At 44.6% G+C, this 15,864-nt stretch overlaps 1 protein-coding gene across 4 annotated transcripts in view; it reads right to left on the bottom strand.

The window, feature by feature from the left end:
• The window catches only part of clstn1 (calsyntenin 1), a 53,371-nt gene extending 53,053 nt beyond the window's left edge, over window positions 1-318 (bottom strand). For all 4 annotated transcript variants that reach the window (XM_072450151.1, XM_072450153.1, XM_072450152.1 and 1 more), the window contains exon 1: window positions 155-318. In XM_072450151.1, coding sequence (XP_072306252.1) covers window positions 155-236 — 82 coding nt within the window. In that variant the 5' untranslated portion in view covers window positions 237-318. The remainder of the gene's footprint in view (window positions 1-154) is intronic.
• Window positions 319-15,864: the final 15,546 nt, after the last annotated feature.

Below are 15,864 nucleotides of genomic sequence, written 5' to 3'. Positions count from 1 at the left end.
ATCCCTGTGCAGGCTCCTGGACACGCACCACCCGCAATACCAGCGCAAATGTTGTATATGTTTGTATTGTTGTTTGTGCGGGAATAGCACCGCAATAGCACGAGACGACAGGCAAACACGGGAGAGACACGGTACAAATCCCCAGCTTAGTTACCTTTAGCCGCCTGCGCCGCGCATAACAACAGTCCGAGGACCAATCCGGCGGATGCAAAATGTTTATTCCCTCGGACCCGCATCCCGACCTCGAGTTTGAACCGCGGCGAAGTGGAAAAACGATGCCTACAGTCGGCACTTCTCCCCCCGTCAGCTCCGGCTTGGATGTGTCGCTTATTAAACCAGAAGAATAAATCCGGGAGGTGCGTGTGTGCCTAAGATGGCCGTCGTGCCCAGGCGCGCTCCTCTGTCTGCGCTTCAGGCTGCGCTTCTCGCAGGTTTGCAGCGCGGTGCGTTCAAGGACCGTGGGAGAAACAAGGCGGCGCGCGCGGCTTCGCGTGGGCGGAGTTCAGAGGCAACCCACCGCGTGACGTAGGCAAAAGGTGCGCGTCTTCCTCCGAACCCGCGTCCAATTAGACTCGAGTCATGGGTTAGAACGTATGTAGGCTTTTGTTCATTCCTCTTGGACGTTAATGCATACATATATACATTTGGGTTTATTAATTAATCCCTCTTGGACGTTAAAGCATATATATATATATATATATATATATATATACATACATACATATATACATTTTTGCTTTTATTAATCCCCTTTAGATGCAAGTTCACTGGCAAAGACCACGCCACAACTATGGAATACGAACAAATGTTTGTTGACAATAGTGATGATGGAGCGATGCTGGAGCGATGATGGAGCGATGATGGAGCGAAGATGGAGCGATGATGGAGCGACGATGGAGCGATGCTGGAGCGATGCTGGAGCGATGATGGAGCGATGACGGAGCGATGACGGAGCGATGCTGGAGCGATGATGGAGCGATGACGGAGCGATGACGGAGCGATGACGGAGCGATGACGGAGCGATGCTGGAGCGATGACGGAGCGATGCTGGAGCGATGACGGAGCGAAGACGGAGCGATGATGGAGCGATGATGGAGCGACGACGGACCGATGCTGGAGCAATGATGGAGCGATGATGGAGCGATGATGGAGCAATGATGGAGCGATGATGGAGCGATGACGGGCCGATGCTAGAGCGATGCTGGAGCGATGATGGAGCGATGCTGGAGCGATGATGGAGCGATGATGGAGCGATGATGGAGCGATGATGGAGCGATGATGGAGCGATGACGGGCCGATGCTAGAGCGATGCTGGAGCGATGCTGGAGCGATGATGGAGCGATGATGGAGTGATGATGGACCGATGATGGACCGATGATGGACCGATGATGGACCGATGACGGGCCGATGACGGGCCGATGCTAGAGCGATGCTGGAGCGATGATGGAGCGATGCTGGAGCGATGATGGAGCGATGATGGAGCGATGATGGAGCGATGATGGAGCGATGACGGGCCGATGCTAGAGCGATGCTGGAGCGATGATGGAGCGATGCTGGAGCGATGATGGAGCGATGATGGAGCGATGATGGACCGATGATGGACCGATGATGGACCGATGATGGACCGATGACGGGCCGATGACGGGCCGATGCTAGAGCGATGCTGGAGCGATGATGGAGCGATGATGGAGCGATGATGGAGCGATGATGGAGCGATGACGGGCCGATGCTAGAGCGATGCTGGAGCGATGATGGAGCGATGCTGGAGCGATGATGGAGCGATGATGGAGCGATGATGGACCGATGATGGACCGATGATGGACCGATGATGGACCGATGACGGGCCGATGACGGGCCGATGCTAGAGCGATGCTGGAGCGATGATGGAGCGATGATGGAGCGATGATGGAGCGATGATGGAGCGATGATGGAGCGATGACGGGCCGATGCTAGAGCGATGCTGGAGCGATGATGGAGCGATGCTGGAGCGATGATGGAGCGATGATGGAGCGATGATGGACCGATGATGGACCGATGATGGACCGATGACGGGCCGATGACGGGCCGATGCTAGAGCGATGCTGGAGCGATGATGGAGCGATGCTGGAGCGATGATGGAGCGATGATGGAGCGATGATGGAGCGATGACGGGCCGATGCTAGAGCGATGCTGGAGCGATGCTGGAGCGATGATGGAGCGATGATGGAGTGATGATGGACCGATGATGGACCGATGATGGACCGATGATGGACCGATGACGGGCCGATGACGGGCCGATGCTAGAGCGATGCTGGAGCGATGATGGAGCGATGCTGGAGCGATGATGGAGCGATGATGGAGCGATGATGGAGCGATGATGGAGCGATGACGGGCCGATGCTAGAGCGATGCTGGAGCGATGATGGAGCGATGCTGGAGCGATGATGGAGCGATGATGGAGCGATGATGGACCGATGATGGACCGATGACGGGCCGATGACGGGCCGATGCTAGAGCGATGCTGGAGCGATGATGGAGCGATGCTGGAGCGATGATGGAGCGATGATGGAGCGATGATGGAGCGATGATGGAGCGATGACGGGCCGATGCTAGAGCGATGCTGGAGCGATGCTGGAGCGATGCTGGAGCGATGATGGAGCGATGATGGAGCGATGATGGAGCGATGATGGAGCGATGACGGGCCGATGCTAGAGCGATGCTGGAGCGATGATGGAGCGATGCTGGAGCGATGATGGAGCGATGATGGAGCGATGATGGACCGATGATGGACCGATGATGGACCGATGATGGACCGATGACGGGCCGATGCTAGAGCGATGATGGAGCGATGATGGAGCGATGATGGAGCGATGAGAGTTGGCTGGGTGGAGACTCAGGACGGGGGCTCTGTCTCGGGTAATCAGCCCAGCCCATTCAGAACCCCCCCTTCGTAGATGGTGATGTGTTAAGGTGGAGATGATAGAGACATGGGGTGGGAGGGCGGGGTCGAGAGAGCAGAGACAACAAGAGATGCTGGGATTGGCCTGTATATATATATATATAGGCCTTCTGGGTAATGAGAGGCGTGGTTAAAGAGTGGAGGTGTGGTTGCTGGAGAAGTAAGAGGTTGAAGCGTGGTCCTGCTGCCTTAACCCTAACCCTAACAAATAACATCGTCAACTACACATTTAAAATAGCCTGGAAAAAAACATGGACTAAAATTTGACACTGCCTTCATAAATGAAACCTATCTACGCTTTATTAGACTAAAATAAAAGCGTTGTTGTTGTTTAAAAAATAAGTCCTTTTTACGGCACAATTGGAGAGCTGCAGTTCACGATAGCAAACAAAGGAATGTTTGGTGTGTTTTTTTTTCATTTGTGCCAAAATGGCTACATGACGCTGCAGAATCCTACGTGTGTCACTGTTTGAGCTGAACAAAGTAAGTAAAGAGAAGTGGGCGTGTCACGGGGAGTGGTGAAGACCGGGACTTACGGAGAAATAGCGTCTTATTCACAACGAGAATAAGAAAATAAATAACTCAAATACGCATGAATCACTCTAAATACAACTTTGAGTGGTTTAAGGAGGAACAATTATGATATGGTTAAAAGCTACTAAAAGTACATTTTCAATTTTTCACACCAAGTACAAGATAATATTGACTTTCCACCAAATCTAGGCAATATTAAGTCTTTTTAGAGAAACCCTAACCCCCAAAATTAGATTAAACCGTGGATAATGTGGTTCCAAAACCAAAGGAGGACAAAAACAGTAATCGAAATGTCTCTAAAAAATAACAAATAAGCAACTCAAACTGCAGAGAGTCCACGACATCAGAGACAGCCAGTGGTACACGGGCCACACTTTGAGAAACACTAGCCGAGCGAACATAAACTAAAATCCTAATAAGACTAAAAAGCTGGCTGGATAGAGCAGTGAAAGCCTTTTTACTTGCTTTTATTGGGTTTATATTACACAAATGTTCTTTCATCATTACTTTCAGTGCTGACATCTGCACACACTAAGAACAATCACATGGAACACTCCAAATTCTGACACCGACACTGGCACGTGAAGGCAGCGCGTGTCCAACGATGGCTCGTGACGTCAATAGTGTTATTGTGGGAGCGCGCGCACACGGCTCGTGCAGACCGGGGGGTGTTTCTGAGGCGGGGGCGAGGGCAGGGGCCAACATGCTCCTGCTGATGATGATGGTGATGATGGTGATGATGGTGAGGAAGATGAGGCTGAAGAGTGTTGTTTTTCTCTCCTAATGTGAGAGAATGACCACTTTAATTCACATGTGTGACACTGGACTCTTGGACTGTGGTTTGGAGTGTGTAGAATAAACAAGCGGCAAATGGAATGCAAATTTTATCTGACCAAACCTGGACCGACACCACAACTGACATCGGAAAATGAAAAGAAGAAGACATTATGACTTAATTTGAAAACGATCAACTTTGGTCAAAATGGGACTTTTATATTTGTCTTAATTTTATTTTCCTTGGATGCCCTCGCTGTTTTATTTTCATTTTATTCATTTTATTCATTTTATTCATTTTATTCATTTTATTCATTTTATTCATTTTGTTTATTGCATTTATTGCATTCATTGCATTTATTGTATTTATTTTATTCATTTTATTCATTTTATTCATCTTATTTATCTTATTTATTTTATTCATTTTATTCATTTTATTCATTTTATTCATTTTATTCATTTTATTCATTTTATTCATTTTTCATTTTACTTGTTTTGTTCTCTTTGGTCTTGCCCTGTTTGATTTTGTTGTTTAATGTATTAAATTGTGAAAAATGGAAATAAAATAGATAAATATAGATAATACATCTGAGCGGTCACATCCTGTCACTGCACAGTCATCCACCCGCTCTACATTGTGGTGTTAATGTATTCAAATATTTGTGCGTCATAATCAGCGTTGGGAAGAACTGCATTTAATTACAGAATACTGAATACCAATTTTGTCCAATCAGAGTACTGTATTCTGAATAATTAAATTTAATGATCAAGAAATCGTAATGTATTTCTTAGATTTTAGGAAAGCAATTGTTTTCTGAATATCATCAAATTAAAGAGTAACAACACTGGAAAGCAGTTACTTGACATTAGTATTCTGATGTATATTTTAGGTACATGTACATAGTTACTTCCCAACACAAGTCATAATGTAGCTGGTTTGCCCCTTTGGAAATGTGTCTCATTTTGACGCAATGATCAGGGAAAAGCACAAACAAAGTACAGTCTTCCAACATCTAAAACACTTCTAGATATAATGCATTTGATACGCTATATATTCTATGTGTAATTACTTGAGTTAGATGCAATCAGGGCATTTAATTTCTGCTCCAACGTGATCATTAAAATGGGAGATTGATTCATCATTCTCTCAGCCGAGTGCGCCACAACAACAACAGATGCAGAGCAGGGAAGTGAGGCCGTGCATTCCGAGCAGACAGCAGGTTGTATCTAATCAGCCTTCACGCAGATCGCGGCGCCCTTTGTTGTGTCTGCAGCATTTTTATTCATTTTTTTATTTTTTTCGTAACCGTGAGCCGGCCTTGATGTGGTGATCCTACTGTTTCACCATCAGGAAAACATCCCAGGCGCATCCAAGCCACGCTGTGAGGAGGAATGAGGAATGAGGATTGAATAGTTACATAGATTTTCATGATAACAGGTCAAACTATGACATATTTTCCACAAGAACAACATAGAGCAGCTTCAGTGAGAGACTGATCCACCCTCGTTGTGTGAGGGAGAGGTTCTGCAGGTCCTGCTGCTGTCAGACTGTACACTGAACACTGCTAGCCCTGAACATGTGCAATACTGACTTAACCATGTGTAATACCGTCATATTCATGTGCAATACTGACTTAACCATGTGTAATACTGCCCTGAACATGTGCAATACTGACTTAACCATGTGTAATACCGTCATATTCATGTGCAATACTGACTTAACCATGTGTAATACTGTCATATTCATGTGTAATACTGACTTAACCATGTGCAATACCGTCATATTCATGTGCAATACTGACTTAACCATGTGCAATACCATCAAATTCATGTGCAATACTGACTTAACCATGTGCAATACTGACTTAACCATGTGCAATACCATCATATTCATGTGCAATACTGACTTAACCATGTGCAATACTGACTTAACCATGTGCAATACCGTCATATTCATGTGCATATAACCGATGAAAATAAGAGTGTTTGCTTACCATTAGTATTAGTATTATTTAGTCTTATGCTAGCTATTTTTACTTTACTTTATTTTATTATTATTTACTTTCATTTTTATTATTATTCTATTTTATTTTTATATTTATGTTTTTATTTTATTTGTTTATTTTTTCCTCCATTCCCTATTAAGATATAAGAGGAGTTTTGTTAATAAGAGTTTTTTGTTTTGTTTATAAGAGTTCTTCTATTAAGTGTGTTTTTTTTAAACTTCCTATAAGTTATCTGTCCTTTTCCTCTGGATCTACTGCGTTGCAACACTGACATTTCCCCATGTGTGGACAATAAAGGAATATCTTATCTTATACGAAAGTTCTTCTCTCCAAATAACTCTTCGCTGAATACTGTTGTGTCCTTCAGAGTTCCCGACGCTTCTATTACTGTATTTTTTGAGCTATATGCTACCGTAAAACAGATAATTGTAGAAAGTTACTACTGAACAAAACATGTATTGTAATTGGTGAAAGACAAATACAACAAATATACAACTGTCACCAATGAAACTTTAAACTAAGTTATGAAGAAGATAGTTGGATGAGTTAAACCTTTTCCCAGACCAGATGACAGAATAACATGTTCTTTTGCTGTAAGATTATTATTGTAATGAAGATAATCTGCTCATAATTGATTGATTGATTTTTCCTCTTATAGTCTATTCTTATTCTTATCCTATAGTAGATTTGAACTGTTTTTCCTTTTGTCTTATATAGGTTGTTTTATCATCAAATCACCAAAGCAAGTTCCTATGTTTGTGAATTCTGTTCATTGACGGCAATAAACCCTTTCTTTTTTCTGATTCTGATCATTTGAGACACATTGTCCACCATCACGAGTTTGCGCTGTGAAAATGCGCGAGTTTGATGTAAATTTCGCACATCTTTCATCATAACTTCAGACTCTGTGCTGGAACCGCTGACAACAAACCGCACTGAATAGCTGCACTCACAGAACAGGACTCTTCACAATGAAGTGAGGAGTCTGTAAAAGCGTGAGAGCTGCAGCGGAGCTCAAACACAATGCGTGTTTGTTCCTCGCAGGCAGAACATAAAGAGAACGGGGGGGGGGGAAAGCGCAGCACTTATTGAAGTCTACGGGACAGAGTGGCCAGTCCCTCAAACAGGGCACGAAAAGGAGGTGAGAGAACAATCAAACAGGTGTGACTTCCTCTGGTGCATCGTCCTCTGAGTGGCACATGTCTCCAGTAGTTATACAAGCCGCTCCCTTTGCACTGATGTGGGAAAACGTATGGGCTGTGGATGTTTACAGGTGTTTTGTTTCCTGTTTTGTTTAGATGTCACTTTCTCGCAGAATGTCAGGTCATTTCATTCACCTTTTAGCCTGGACAAGGTGTTTTACATCACGTCCAGGTCTACTTTAGTTCTGAGTTGCAAAGCGGATGGCCATCAAAAACAAAAAGGACATTTAAAAGGAACATGTTCACTGTGTCCCTGATGCTTATGGCGCAGTCGGTCGTGTAAAGTTGTGTTTTTCAACCTTTTTTGAGCGACGGCACACTTTCAAAAATACAAAATAAAGCTGTTGAGGTTCAGCATCCACTAAAACAGTATCAAATCACTTGCGCTAGAGAAAAGGAGGTGTGAACAAGGCCTGTGTTGCTGTGTTTGTCCTTGTGGATTTTGCCATAGTGGTCGCTTCTTCGGAAGAAAACAAGAGGTTTCGACTCTGATCCAAGAGTCAATCTCAAACAGTGTCCAGATGACTTCAACTGAATCTGTATCTACACAATATTTACAAAAAAGAAGAAGTCAGGTGCCCCATTCTCAAGAAAACGTACAATAATGTGCAATAATGTGAACATTTACTTCTTATCTAACGGCACAGACAGGGAATGTTACAAAATGTTTAAGTAAAAGTAAACCTACACTATCTATTTATTGACTATAAATCAATTCATGTGAAAGCAGGCTTACATAAAAAACATACCTTGATTAACAAACCAAAATATCAAAAAGGAAATAGGAAAAATTCTATTGAACACAGTTTTAATAGAGATTTGTGAGTTTACTCAAGTAACTGTCCACCTGCCCAGCTCCTGACTCAGCAGCCACACAGAAGGGACCGGAAGCAGACAGGGCGGGGGGGCAGGGGGGCAGGGGTGCAGGGCTGAGGGGTGCGGGACTGCTCTTTCTGGGACCTTCTCTGGGGTCCTGCAGTCCGTGGGCGGCGGCACCAGACGGACCATGACAAGGGGACACATTAACATGGCCGACCACTACTCAACACACACTCTTGATCATCTATTTCCCCTTTATGTCTAGACTAAAATTGCTTCCTTATCTTTTGATTCAATATGTTTAGTTAACTTAATTGTCCCTTTTCTATAGATTTTCTTATCTCTTCCTCGTTAATCAAACAAGGAAACTAGCCCGATTGAAACCGCTCTTATAAACCTCGTATAGGCCCCAATTTTCTATAGACATTTGTGCGGAAAGATTAATTTTATCCAGCCGGCTTCAATCTTTTTCTGCCTGGGTGCCGCTCCGTGCTCTCATGAATACATATTTTAAAATCCTTTGGCGACTGGGGAGGAGTGAAATCTCTTCTGGTGTGGAACTTGTGGATGTGATCAGATCATTTTGAGCCGGTTGGTTGGTCCGTGTGCGTTTAGCTGAAGACTCCTCCACTCAAACTGTTTCAAACTGGATTGATTCCCTCCTGTTGCGCTCAGATGTTTTAACTTCAGAACACAGCTGGCACATTGGTGATATTGTCCCTTTACTCATTTCTCTTACTTAGTGTTTCCTGGCGTTTCTTATTGGAATGAATTGGAATCTATCATGTTGTTTTTGTGCCCATAATAACATCTATTTTACTCTCAATGTTGTCTTTTGAGACCACATTTGGCACTGTTTTTTTTCCAGAAATCAAAGTTCTTATGATGATCAACCTCTCCCAACGAAACGGACACTCGAAGAACATACAAGCTCTGCAGACAAGTGTCTCCACCAGGTCTGGGAATGAAACCTATGACCTTCTCACTGTGTGGCAAGAAGCCCATTATGCCACAGCATCATCCAATGCCTCTGCAGAGCACATTGATTATCTTTAAAGTCAGACATTTCTGCTCGGGATCGGTCTGTCACAATAAGATAAAAACAATTCAATGTGATATATTTGCTACAGAAAATATCACAATAAACTATTATAATATTGAAATAACATGCGCCACTTATGCAATAATCCTGAATCTGGTCGATCACGGTAAATCCTTTCTAAATGTACAATATTGCTAAAAACCATGTGGTCAATTATACAAATAACAAAACACTTATGTATCTTAATTTAATGTGTGTCTATGTCGTAGAAGTTGCTTTTTTTGACAAATCTTATTCTATCAAAAAGAAAACCACAAATTCCCCACGAGAAAAAGTACCAACAACAAGCACTGACCTCTAAGAAATAGTTAACATTTAATGAAGTTGCTATGGCACCGGATTCCTGCAGATGGCCTCAAGTTGCTCCGATGGACACCTTCATTCTAAGCTTCATGTTTTAAGACTTTGACCTTTGATCCCTCCAGAAGGTCACCTCTGACATGCCTCGGGGAGGGGTCACGTGGGGGTGGCACAGGGGTCGCGCTCTCCTCTGCTGGTCTTTATTTGCCTGTGAGAGTTTGGGGATGGGGCTGTCACCTCCGGTCTAATCACTCATGTGCGACGGGCGGCGGCCGCTCCCCAGAGACTCTTATTTTGAAATGGCAGCTGCGCGTGGACGCTCCACGCACCGAGAGGTCATGATAGGAGTTTTTACATTTGTTTTTATTGGAATTTAAAGTTAGCTAAAGATAATCCTGACAGTCGTTTATTTTCCTTACAAATGAAATATTACAGTAAAGATTAGCAACAAACTTTACACTTATTAGTATTTAACTAGCTGATAATTTTCAGGTTTTAAAGTGGTTGAATCAGTGTTATTCATGTTTTTTTTCTGCCTAACTTTATTCTGCTGCTAATTAGACAATTACTAATGCCATCATGCTGCTTATTAGTGTGTTATTAAGACATTTATGGTCCTATTTCTAATATTGTTAAGGGGTGGTGCGACAAGGAATGTACTTTACATATTAACGCTTTTTTGTGAACAAAATGCACCACTTTATAATAACTACACCTCAATCTGCCTTAATAAAGCATGAACAAAGACTTAAGTCATAATGAACATATAGTTTATTAAGCATTTATCAAAGATTGAGATTATTCAAGTTATTACTAATCCTGAATCATTCTTAATAAACAATTTGTTCACTATATATTAATATAGTCATTATAAAGTTTTACCCAGAACTGTCCTAACATCATACTAATAAGGGGTTTATGAATAGGAAATTAATCTAATAAGCAGCACAATACATTTATTCCAAAAATATATTAAAATGTGATGAATAAATGCTATTAACACTGAACTAACTAATTTCAAACATGCAAATTAGCAGCTCGATGTTCATAAGTCGTAGTGTTACCATCTATTTTTATTGTATTTTTAGGTGCCACTATATTCTCTTTAACTTATCAGATTATAGTATTTGCTGACAGATGCATTGGACACGTAAGGAAAATGCGTTTACATTTTGAAAGTTTGTGGAGCCGATGAAAGACTCAATGGATAAACTTAAAAACATACATCCACCTTCCCACCCACGGCCCAAAGTAATAGCCCCCATGTCGCTATTAAACGCGTCCCTGGTGTTTGTAATTGAAATGTGCTCGCCGTGTGTTTGCTTCAGAGGAAATGTGCTGTCCAGACGGCGGATGTGAGGCTCATGTGGAGAGTGGGCCCAGAACACAGCGAGCGGAGTCAGAGCTGTGCTTCTCAACCTTTTTCACTCGCGACCCAAAAAAATGACAATAATAGGCATTTGTGTCCCCCAGGCATGAAAAATAGATGGCCCCCAAAGTGATATTGTTTCATTTTATATAGATATAGACCTAGATGAATTACCTTTGCAAGCCAACTATACAGAATCTACATTTATGACTGGATTTGAAGCGTGTATAAGACTATTACAGTTTTCAATGTTTCCTTCATATCATCTGGGGACCCCCATGTTGAGAACCACTGAGTCAGAGGAACAGAGTGACCCACTGGAGAATAAGAGTCTTCATATCATCATTTTTTACTTTGCACTTCTCAGGAGCTTGGTGTGTCTTTAACAATAAACCCTTTTGTTTCTTTCTTCCACTGTAAATCAGACAGTGGAAGAAGATGATGTAATTACCTTGTTTTGACTGCAACCTCCACTTCTAATAGAGGATAAAACTTATGAATATTCTTAATCTGCAGAGAACTGGAGAGTCGCTGTACATGTGTCTGAAGGGAGGGGAAACTGAAACTAACACAAGCTATAGTTCACAGTAAGGAGTATCTGTTACTACTATAAGGTGTGGCCCTGGTCATATTCAGCAGATTTGTTCAACCCCTGATGGGTCGTCTGACTCCTCGTAGCGTCCTATAATGTTTCCCTTGTTTTGCTTAGAGCCTGAGGATGGACGTGTACGTGATCCACCTTCTGTTCAGAGGTGGATCATTTTTCCTGACAAATAGCCTCTGACTGACGGCTCTGTTCTTCCCTGTCCTCAAAGGTGTGGTTAAATGTCCTGTCCCTGTCCTCAAAGGTGTGGTTAGATGTCCTGTCCCTGTCCTCAAAGGTGTGGTTAGATGTCCTGTCCCTGTCCTCAAAGGTGTGGTTAAATGTCCTGTCCCTGTCCTCAAAGGTGTGGTTAAATGTCCTGTCCCTGTCCTCAAAGGTGTGGTTAAATGTCCTGTCCCTGTCCTCAAAGGTGTGGTTAAATGTCCTGTCCCTGTCCTCAAAGGTGTGGTTAAATGTCCTGTCCCTGTCCTCAAAGGTGTGGTTAGATGTCCTGTCCCTGTCCTCAAAGGTGTGGTTAGATGTCCTGTCCCTGTCCTCAAAGGTGTGGTTAAATGTCCTGTCCCTGTCCTCAAAGGTGTGGTTAGATGTCCTGTCCCTGTCCTCAAAGGTGTGGTTAAATGTCCTGTCCCTGTCCTCAAAGGTGTGGTTAGATGTCCTGTCCCTGTCCTCAAAGGTGTGGTTAGATGTCCTGTCCCTGTCCTCAAAGGTGTGGTTAGATGTCCTGTCCCTGTCCTCAAAGGTGTGGTTAGATGTCCTGTCCCTGTCCTCAAAGGTGTGGTTAAATGTCCTGTCCCTGTCCTCAAAGGTGTGGTTAGATGTCCTGTCCCTGTCCTCAAAGGTGTGGTTAGATGTCCTGTCCCTGTCCTCAAAGGTGTGGTTAAATGTCCTGTCCCTGTCCTCAAAGGTGTGGTTAAATGTCCTGTCCCTGTCCTCAAAGGTGTGGTTAAATGTCCTGTCCCTGTCCTCAAAGGTGTGGTTAAATGTCCTGTCCCTGTCCTCAAAGGTGTGGTTAAATGTCCTGTCCCTGTCCTCAAAGGTGTGGTTAGATGTCCTGTCCCTGTCCTCAAAGGTGTGGTTAGATGTCCTGTCCCTGTCCTCAAAGGTGTGGTTAGATGTCCTGTCCCTGTCCTCAAAGGTGTGGTTAGATGTCCTGTCCCTGTCCTCAAAGGTGTGGTTAGATGTCCTGTCCCTGTCCTCAAAGGTGTGGTTAAATGTCCTGTCCCTGTCCTCAAAGGTGTGGTTAAATGTCCTGTCCCTGTCCTCAAAGGTGTGGTTAGATGTCCTGTCCCTGTCCTCAAAGGTGTGGTTAGATGTCCTGTCCCTGTCCTCAAAGGTGTGGTTAGATGTCCTGTCCCTGTCCTCAAAGGTGTGGTTAGATGTCCTGTCCCTGTCCTCAAAGGTGTGGTTAAATGTCCTGTCCCTGTCCTCAAAGGTGTGGTTAAATGTCCTGTCCCTGTCCTCAAAGGTGTGGTTAGATGTCCTGTCCCTGTCCTCAAAGGTGTGGTTAGATGTCCTGTCCCTGTCCTCAAAGGTGTGGTTAGATGTCCTGTCCCTGTCCTCAGAGGTTTGGTTAGATGTCCTGTCCCTGTCCTCAAAGGTGTGGTTAGATGTCCTGTCCCTGTCCTCAAAGGTGTGGTTAGATGTCCTGTCCCTGTCCTCAAAGGTGTGGTTAAATGTCCTGTCCCTGTCCTCAAAGGTGTGGTTAGATGTCCTGTCCCTGTCCTCAAAGGTGTGGTTAAATGTCCTGTCCCTGTCCTCAAAGGTGTGGTTAGATGTCCTGTCCCTGTCCTCAAAGGTGTGGTTAGATGTCCTGTCCCTGTCCTCAAAGGTGTGGTTAAATGTCCTGTCCCTGTCCTCAAAGGTGTGGTTAAATGTCCTGTCCCTGTCCTCAAAGGTGTGGTTAGATGTCCTGTCCCTGTCCTCAAAGGTGTGGTTAAATGTCCTGTCCCTGTCCTCAAAGGTGTGGTTAGATGTCCTGTCCCTGTCCTCAAAGGTGTGGTTAGATGTCCTGTCCCTGTCCTCAAAGGTGTGGTTAGATGTCCTGTCCCTGTCCTCAAAGGTGTGGTTAAATGTCCTGTCCCTGTCCTCAAAGCTGTGGTTAAATGTCCTGTCCCTGTCCTCAAAGGTGTGGTTAGATGTCCTGTCCCTGTCCTCAAAGGTGTGGTTAGATGTCCTGTCCCTGTCCTCAAAGCTGTGGTTAAATGTCCTGTCCCTGTCCTCAAAGGTGTGGTTAGATGTCCTGTCCCTGTCCTCAAAGGTGTGGTTAGATGTCCTGTCCCTGTCCTCAAAGGTGTGGTTAGATGTCCTGTCCCTGTCCTCAAAGGTGTGGTTAGATGTCCTGTCCCTGTCCTCAAAGGTGTGGTTAAATGTCCTGTCCCTGTCCTCAAAGGTGCGGTTAGATGTCCTGTCCCTGTCCTCAAAGGTGTGGTTAGATGTCCCGTCCCTTTCCTCAAAGGTGTGGTTAAATGTCCTGTCCCTGTCCTCAAAGGTGTGGTTAGATGTCCTGTCCCTGTCCTCAAAGGTGTGGTTAGATGTCCCGTCCCTGTCCTCAAAGGTGTGGTTAGATGTCCTGTCCCTGTCCTCAAAGGTGTGGTTAGATGTCCTGTCCCTGTCCTCAAAGGTGTGGTTAGATGTCCCGTCCCTGTCCTCAAAGGTGTGGTTAGATGTCCCGTCCCTGTCCTCAAAGGTGTGGTTAGATGTCCTGTCTCTGTCCTCAAAGGTGTGGTTACATGTCCTGTCCCTGTCCTCAAAGGTGTGGTTAGATGTTCCGTCCCTGTCCTCAAAGGTGTGGTTAGATGTCCTGTCCCTGTCCTCAAAGGTGTGGTTAGATGTCCTGTCTCTGTCCTCAAAGGTGTGGTTAGATGTCCTGTCCCTGTCCTCAAAGGTGTGGTTAGATGTCCCGTCCCTGTCCTCAGAGGTTTGGTTAGATGTCCTGTCTCTGTCCTCAAAGGTGTGGTTAGATGTCCTGTCCCTGTCCTCAAAGGTGTGGTTAGATGTCCTGTCCCTGTCCTCAAAGGTGTGGTTAGATGTCCTGTCCCTGTCCTCAGAGGTTTGGTTAGATGTCCTGTCTCTGTCCTCAAAGGTGTGGTTAGATGTCCTGTCTCTGTCCTCAGAGGTGTGGTTAGATGTCCTGTCTCTGTCCTCAGAGGTGTGGTTAGTGGCTGTGAGATGGAGATGCACAGCAGACTGAGCAGGTCCTGAGCAGACTGAGCAGGTCCTGAGCAGACTGAGCAGGTCCTGAGCAGACTGAGCAGGTCCTGAGCAGACTGAGCAGGTCCTGAGCAGACTGAGCAGGTCCTGAGCAGACTGAGCAGGTCCTGAGCAGCTCTCGTGGCGATGTTGGTACATTCTCTCATGAAGTGCTTCAGATGTTTTTGTCTTAAAGTGTTGGTGGGTTGAACATTGAGTACTTCAAAATCTGACATTCCCTACGCAAGACTACATTATGGTATTAAATCTATTCTGTGCTGAGCCTTTTCTATTATTAAAATCAAGTTTGAAATTGAAGCAAAACGAATACGGGATGTGAACTCAAAGGGTCATCAGCTTCTCAGGTCTCTCTCAGTTCAGACCGTTTCATTCTTTGGCAAGAAAGTTGTTTTGAGCGATCACAGAGAACTACACCTTTGCTGCTCGGGGGAAAATTGTTATTTAGTTATTCATGCCCTGTTTTCTTATTCATTTATTGCTATTATTATTACTTTTTTGGCATTAAACCTTTACTAATTCTGATTCTGAAGTGGTTTCTGCTGCCGCTTTCTTAACAACACTCTTCTGTGCAAACACGCGCCGCTGTACAGTCTTAATGACACTTATTTGTCCACTTCCTCTTGCCTGATTTCTCCCCTGATATAATTTAGCTTAACCTCAGCCTGTGGGGCATAAACTGCACCAGAAACCACTAAGTCTTACTGGAGTAAATCACCTGCACCTATTAGCTTTAGCCCGCTGATTACGGGCCCATTACCCCGCCTGTGCCGCTCCCTGGTCGGGCGTGATTATGTCGTTAGCCCAGTGTTAACCTGGCATCGTTTACCGCGGTGTGCAGCAGACACAAGGTGGAACCATATCGGTCACGTGTAACTAGGGTTCATGAGCCCCACAGCGGTAACGTGATCCGAGCGTCATAAAACAACACGTATTATGGGCAGGGGCCGAGGCCACGGGTCAACGCTGCTCCATAGGGTCTGAGCAGGGAGTGATTTACAGTAATTAGC

Source organism: Eucyclogobius newberryi, unplaced genomic scaffold (assembly GCF_026437365.1).
Source record: "Eucyclogobius newberryi isolate DKJ021-1_F unplaced genomic scaffold, fEucNew1.0.hap1 SCAF_17, whole genome shotgun sequence".
Classification (NCBI taxonomy): Eukaryota; Metazoa; Chordata; class Actinopteri; order Gobiiformes; family Gobiidae; genus Eucyclogobius; species Eucyclogobius newberryi.
The sequence above is the reverse complement of the archived record's forward strand: the minus strand, read 5'-3'. Positions and strand labels throughout refer to the sequence as shown.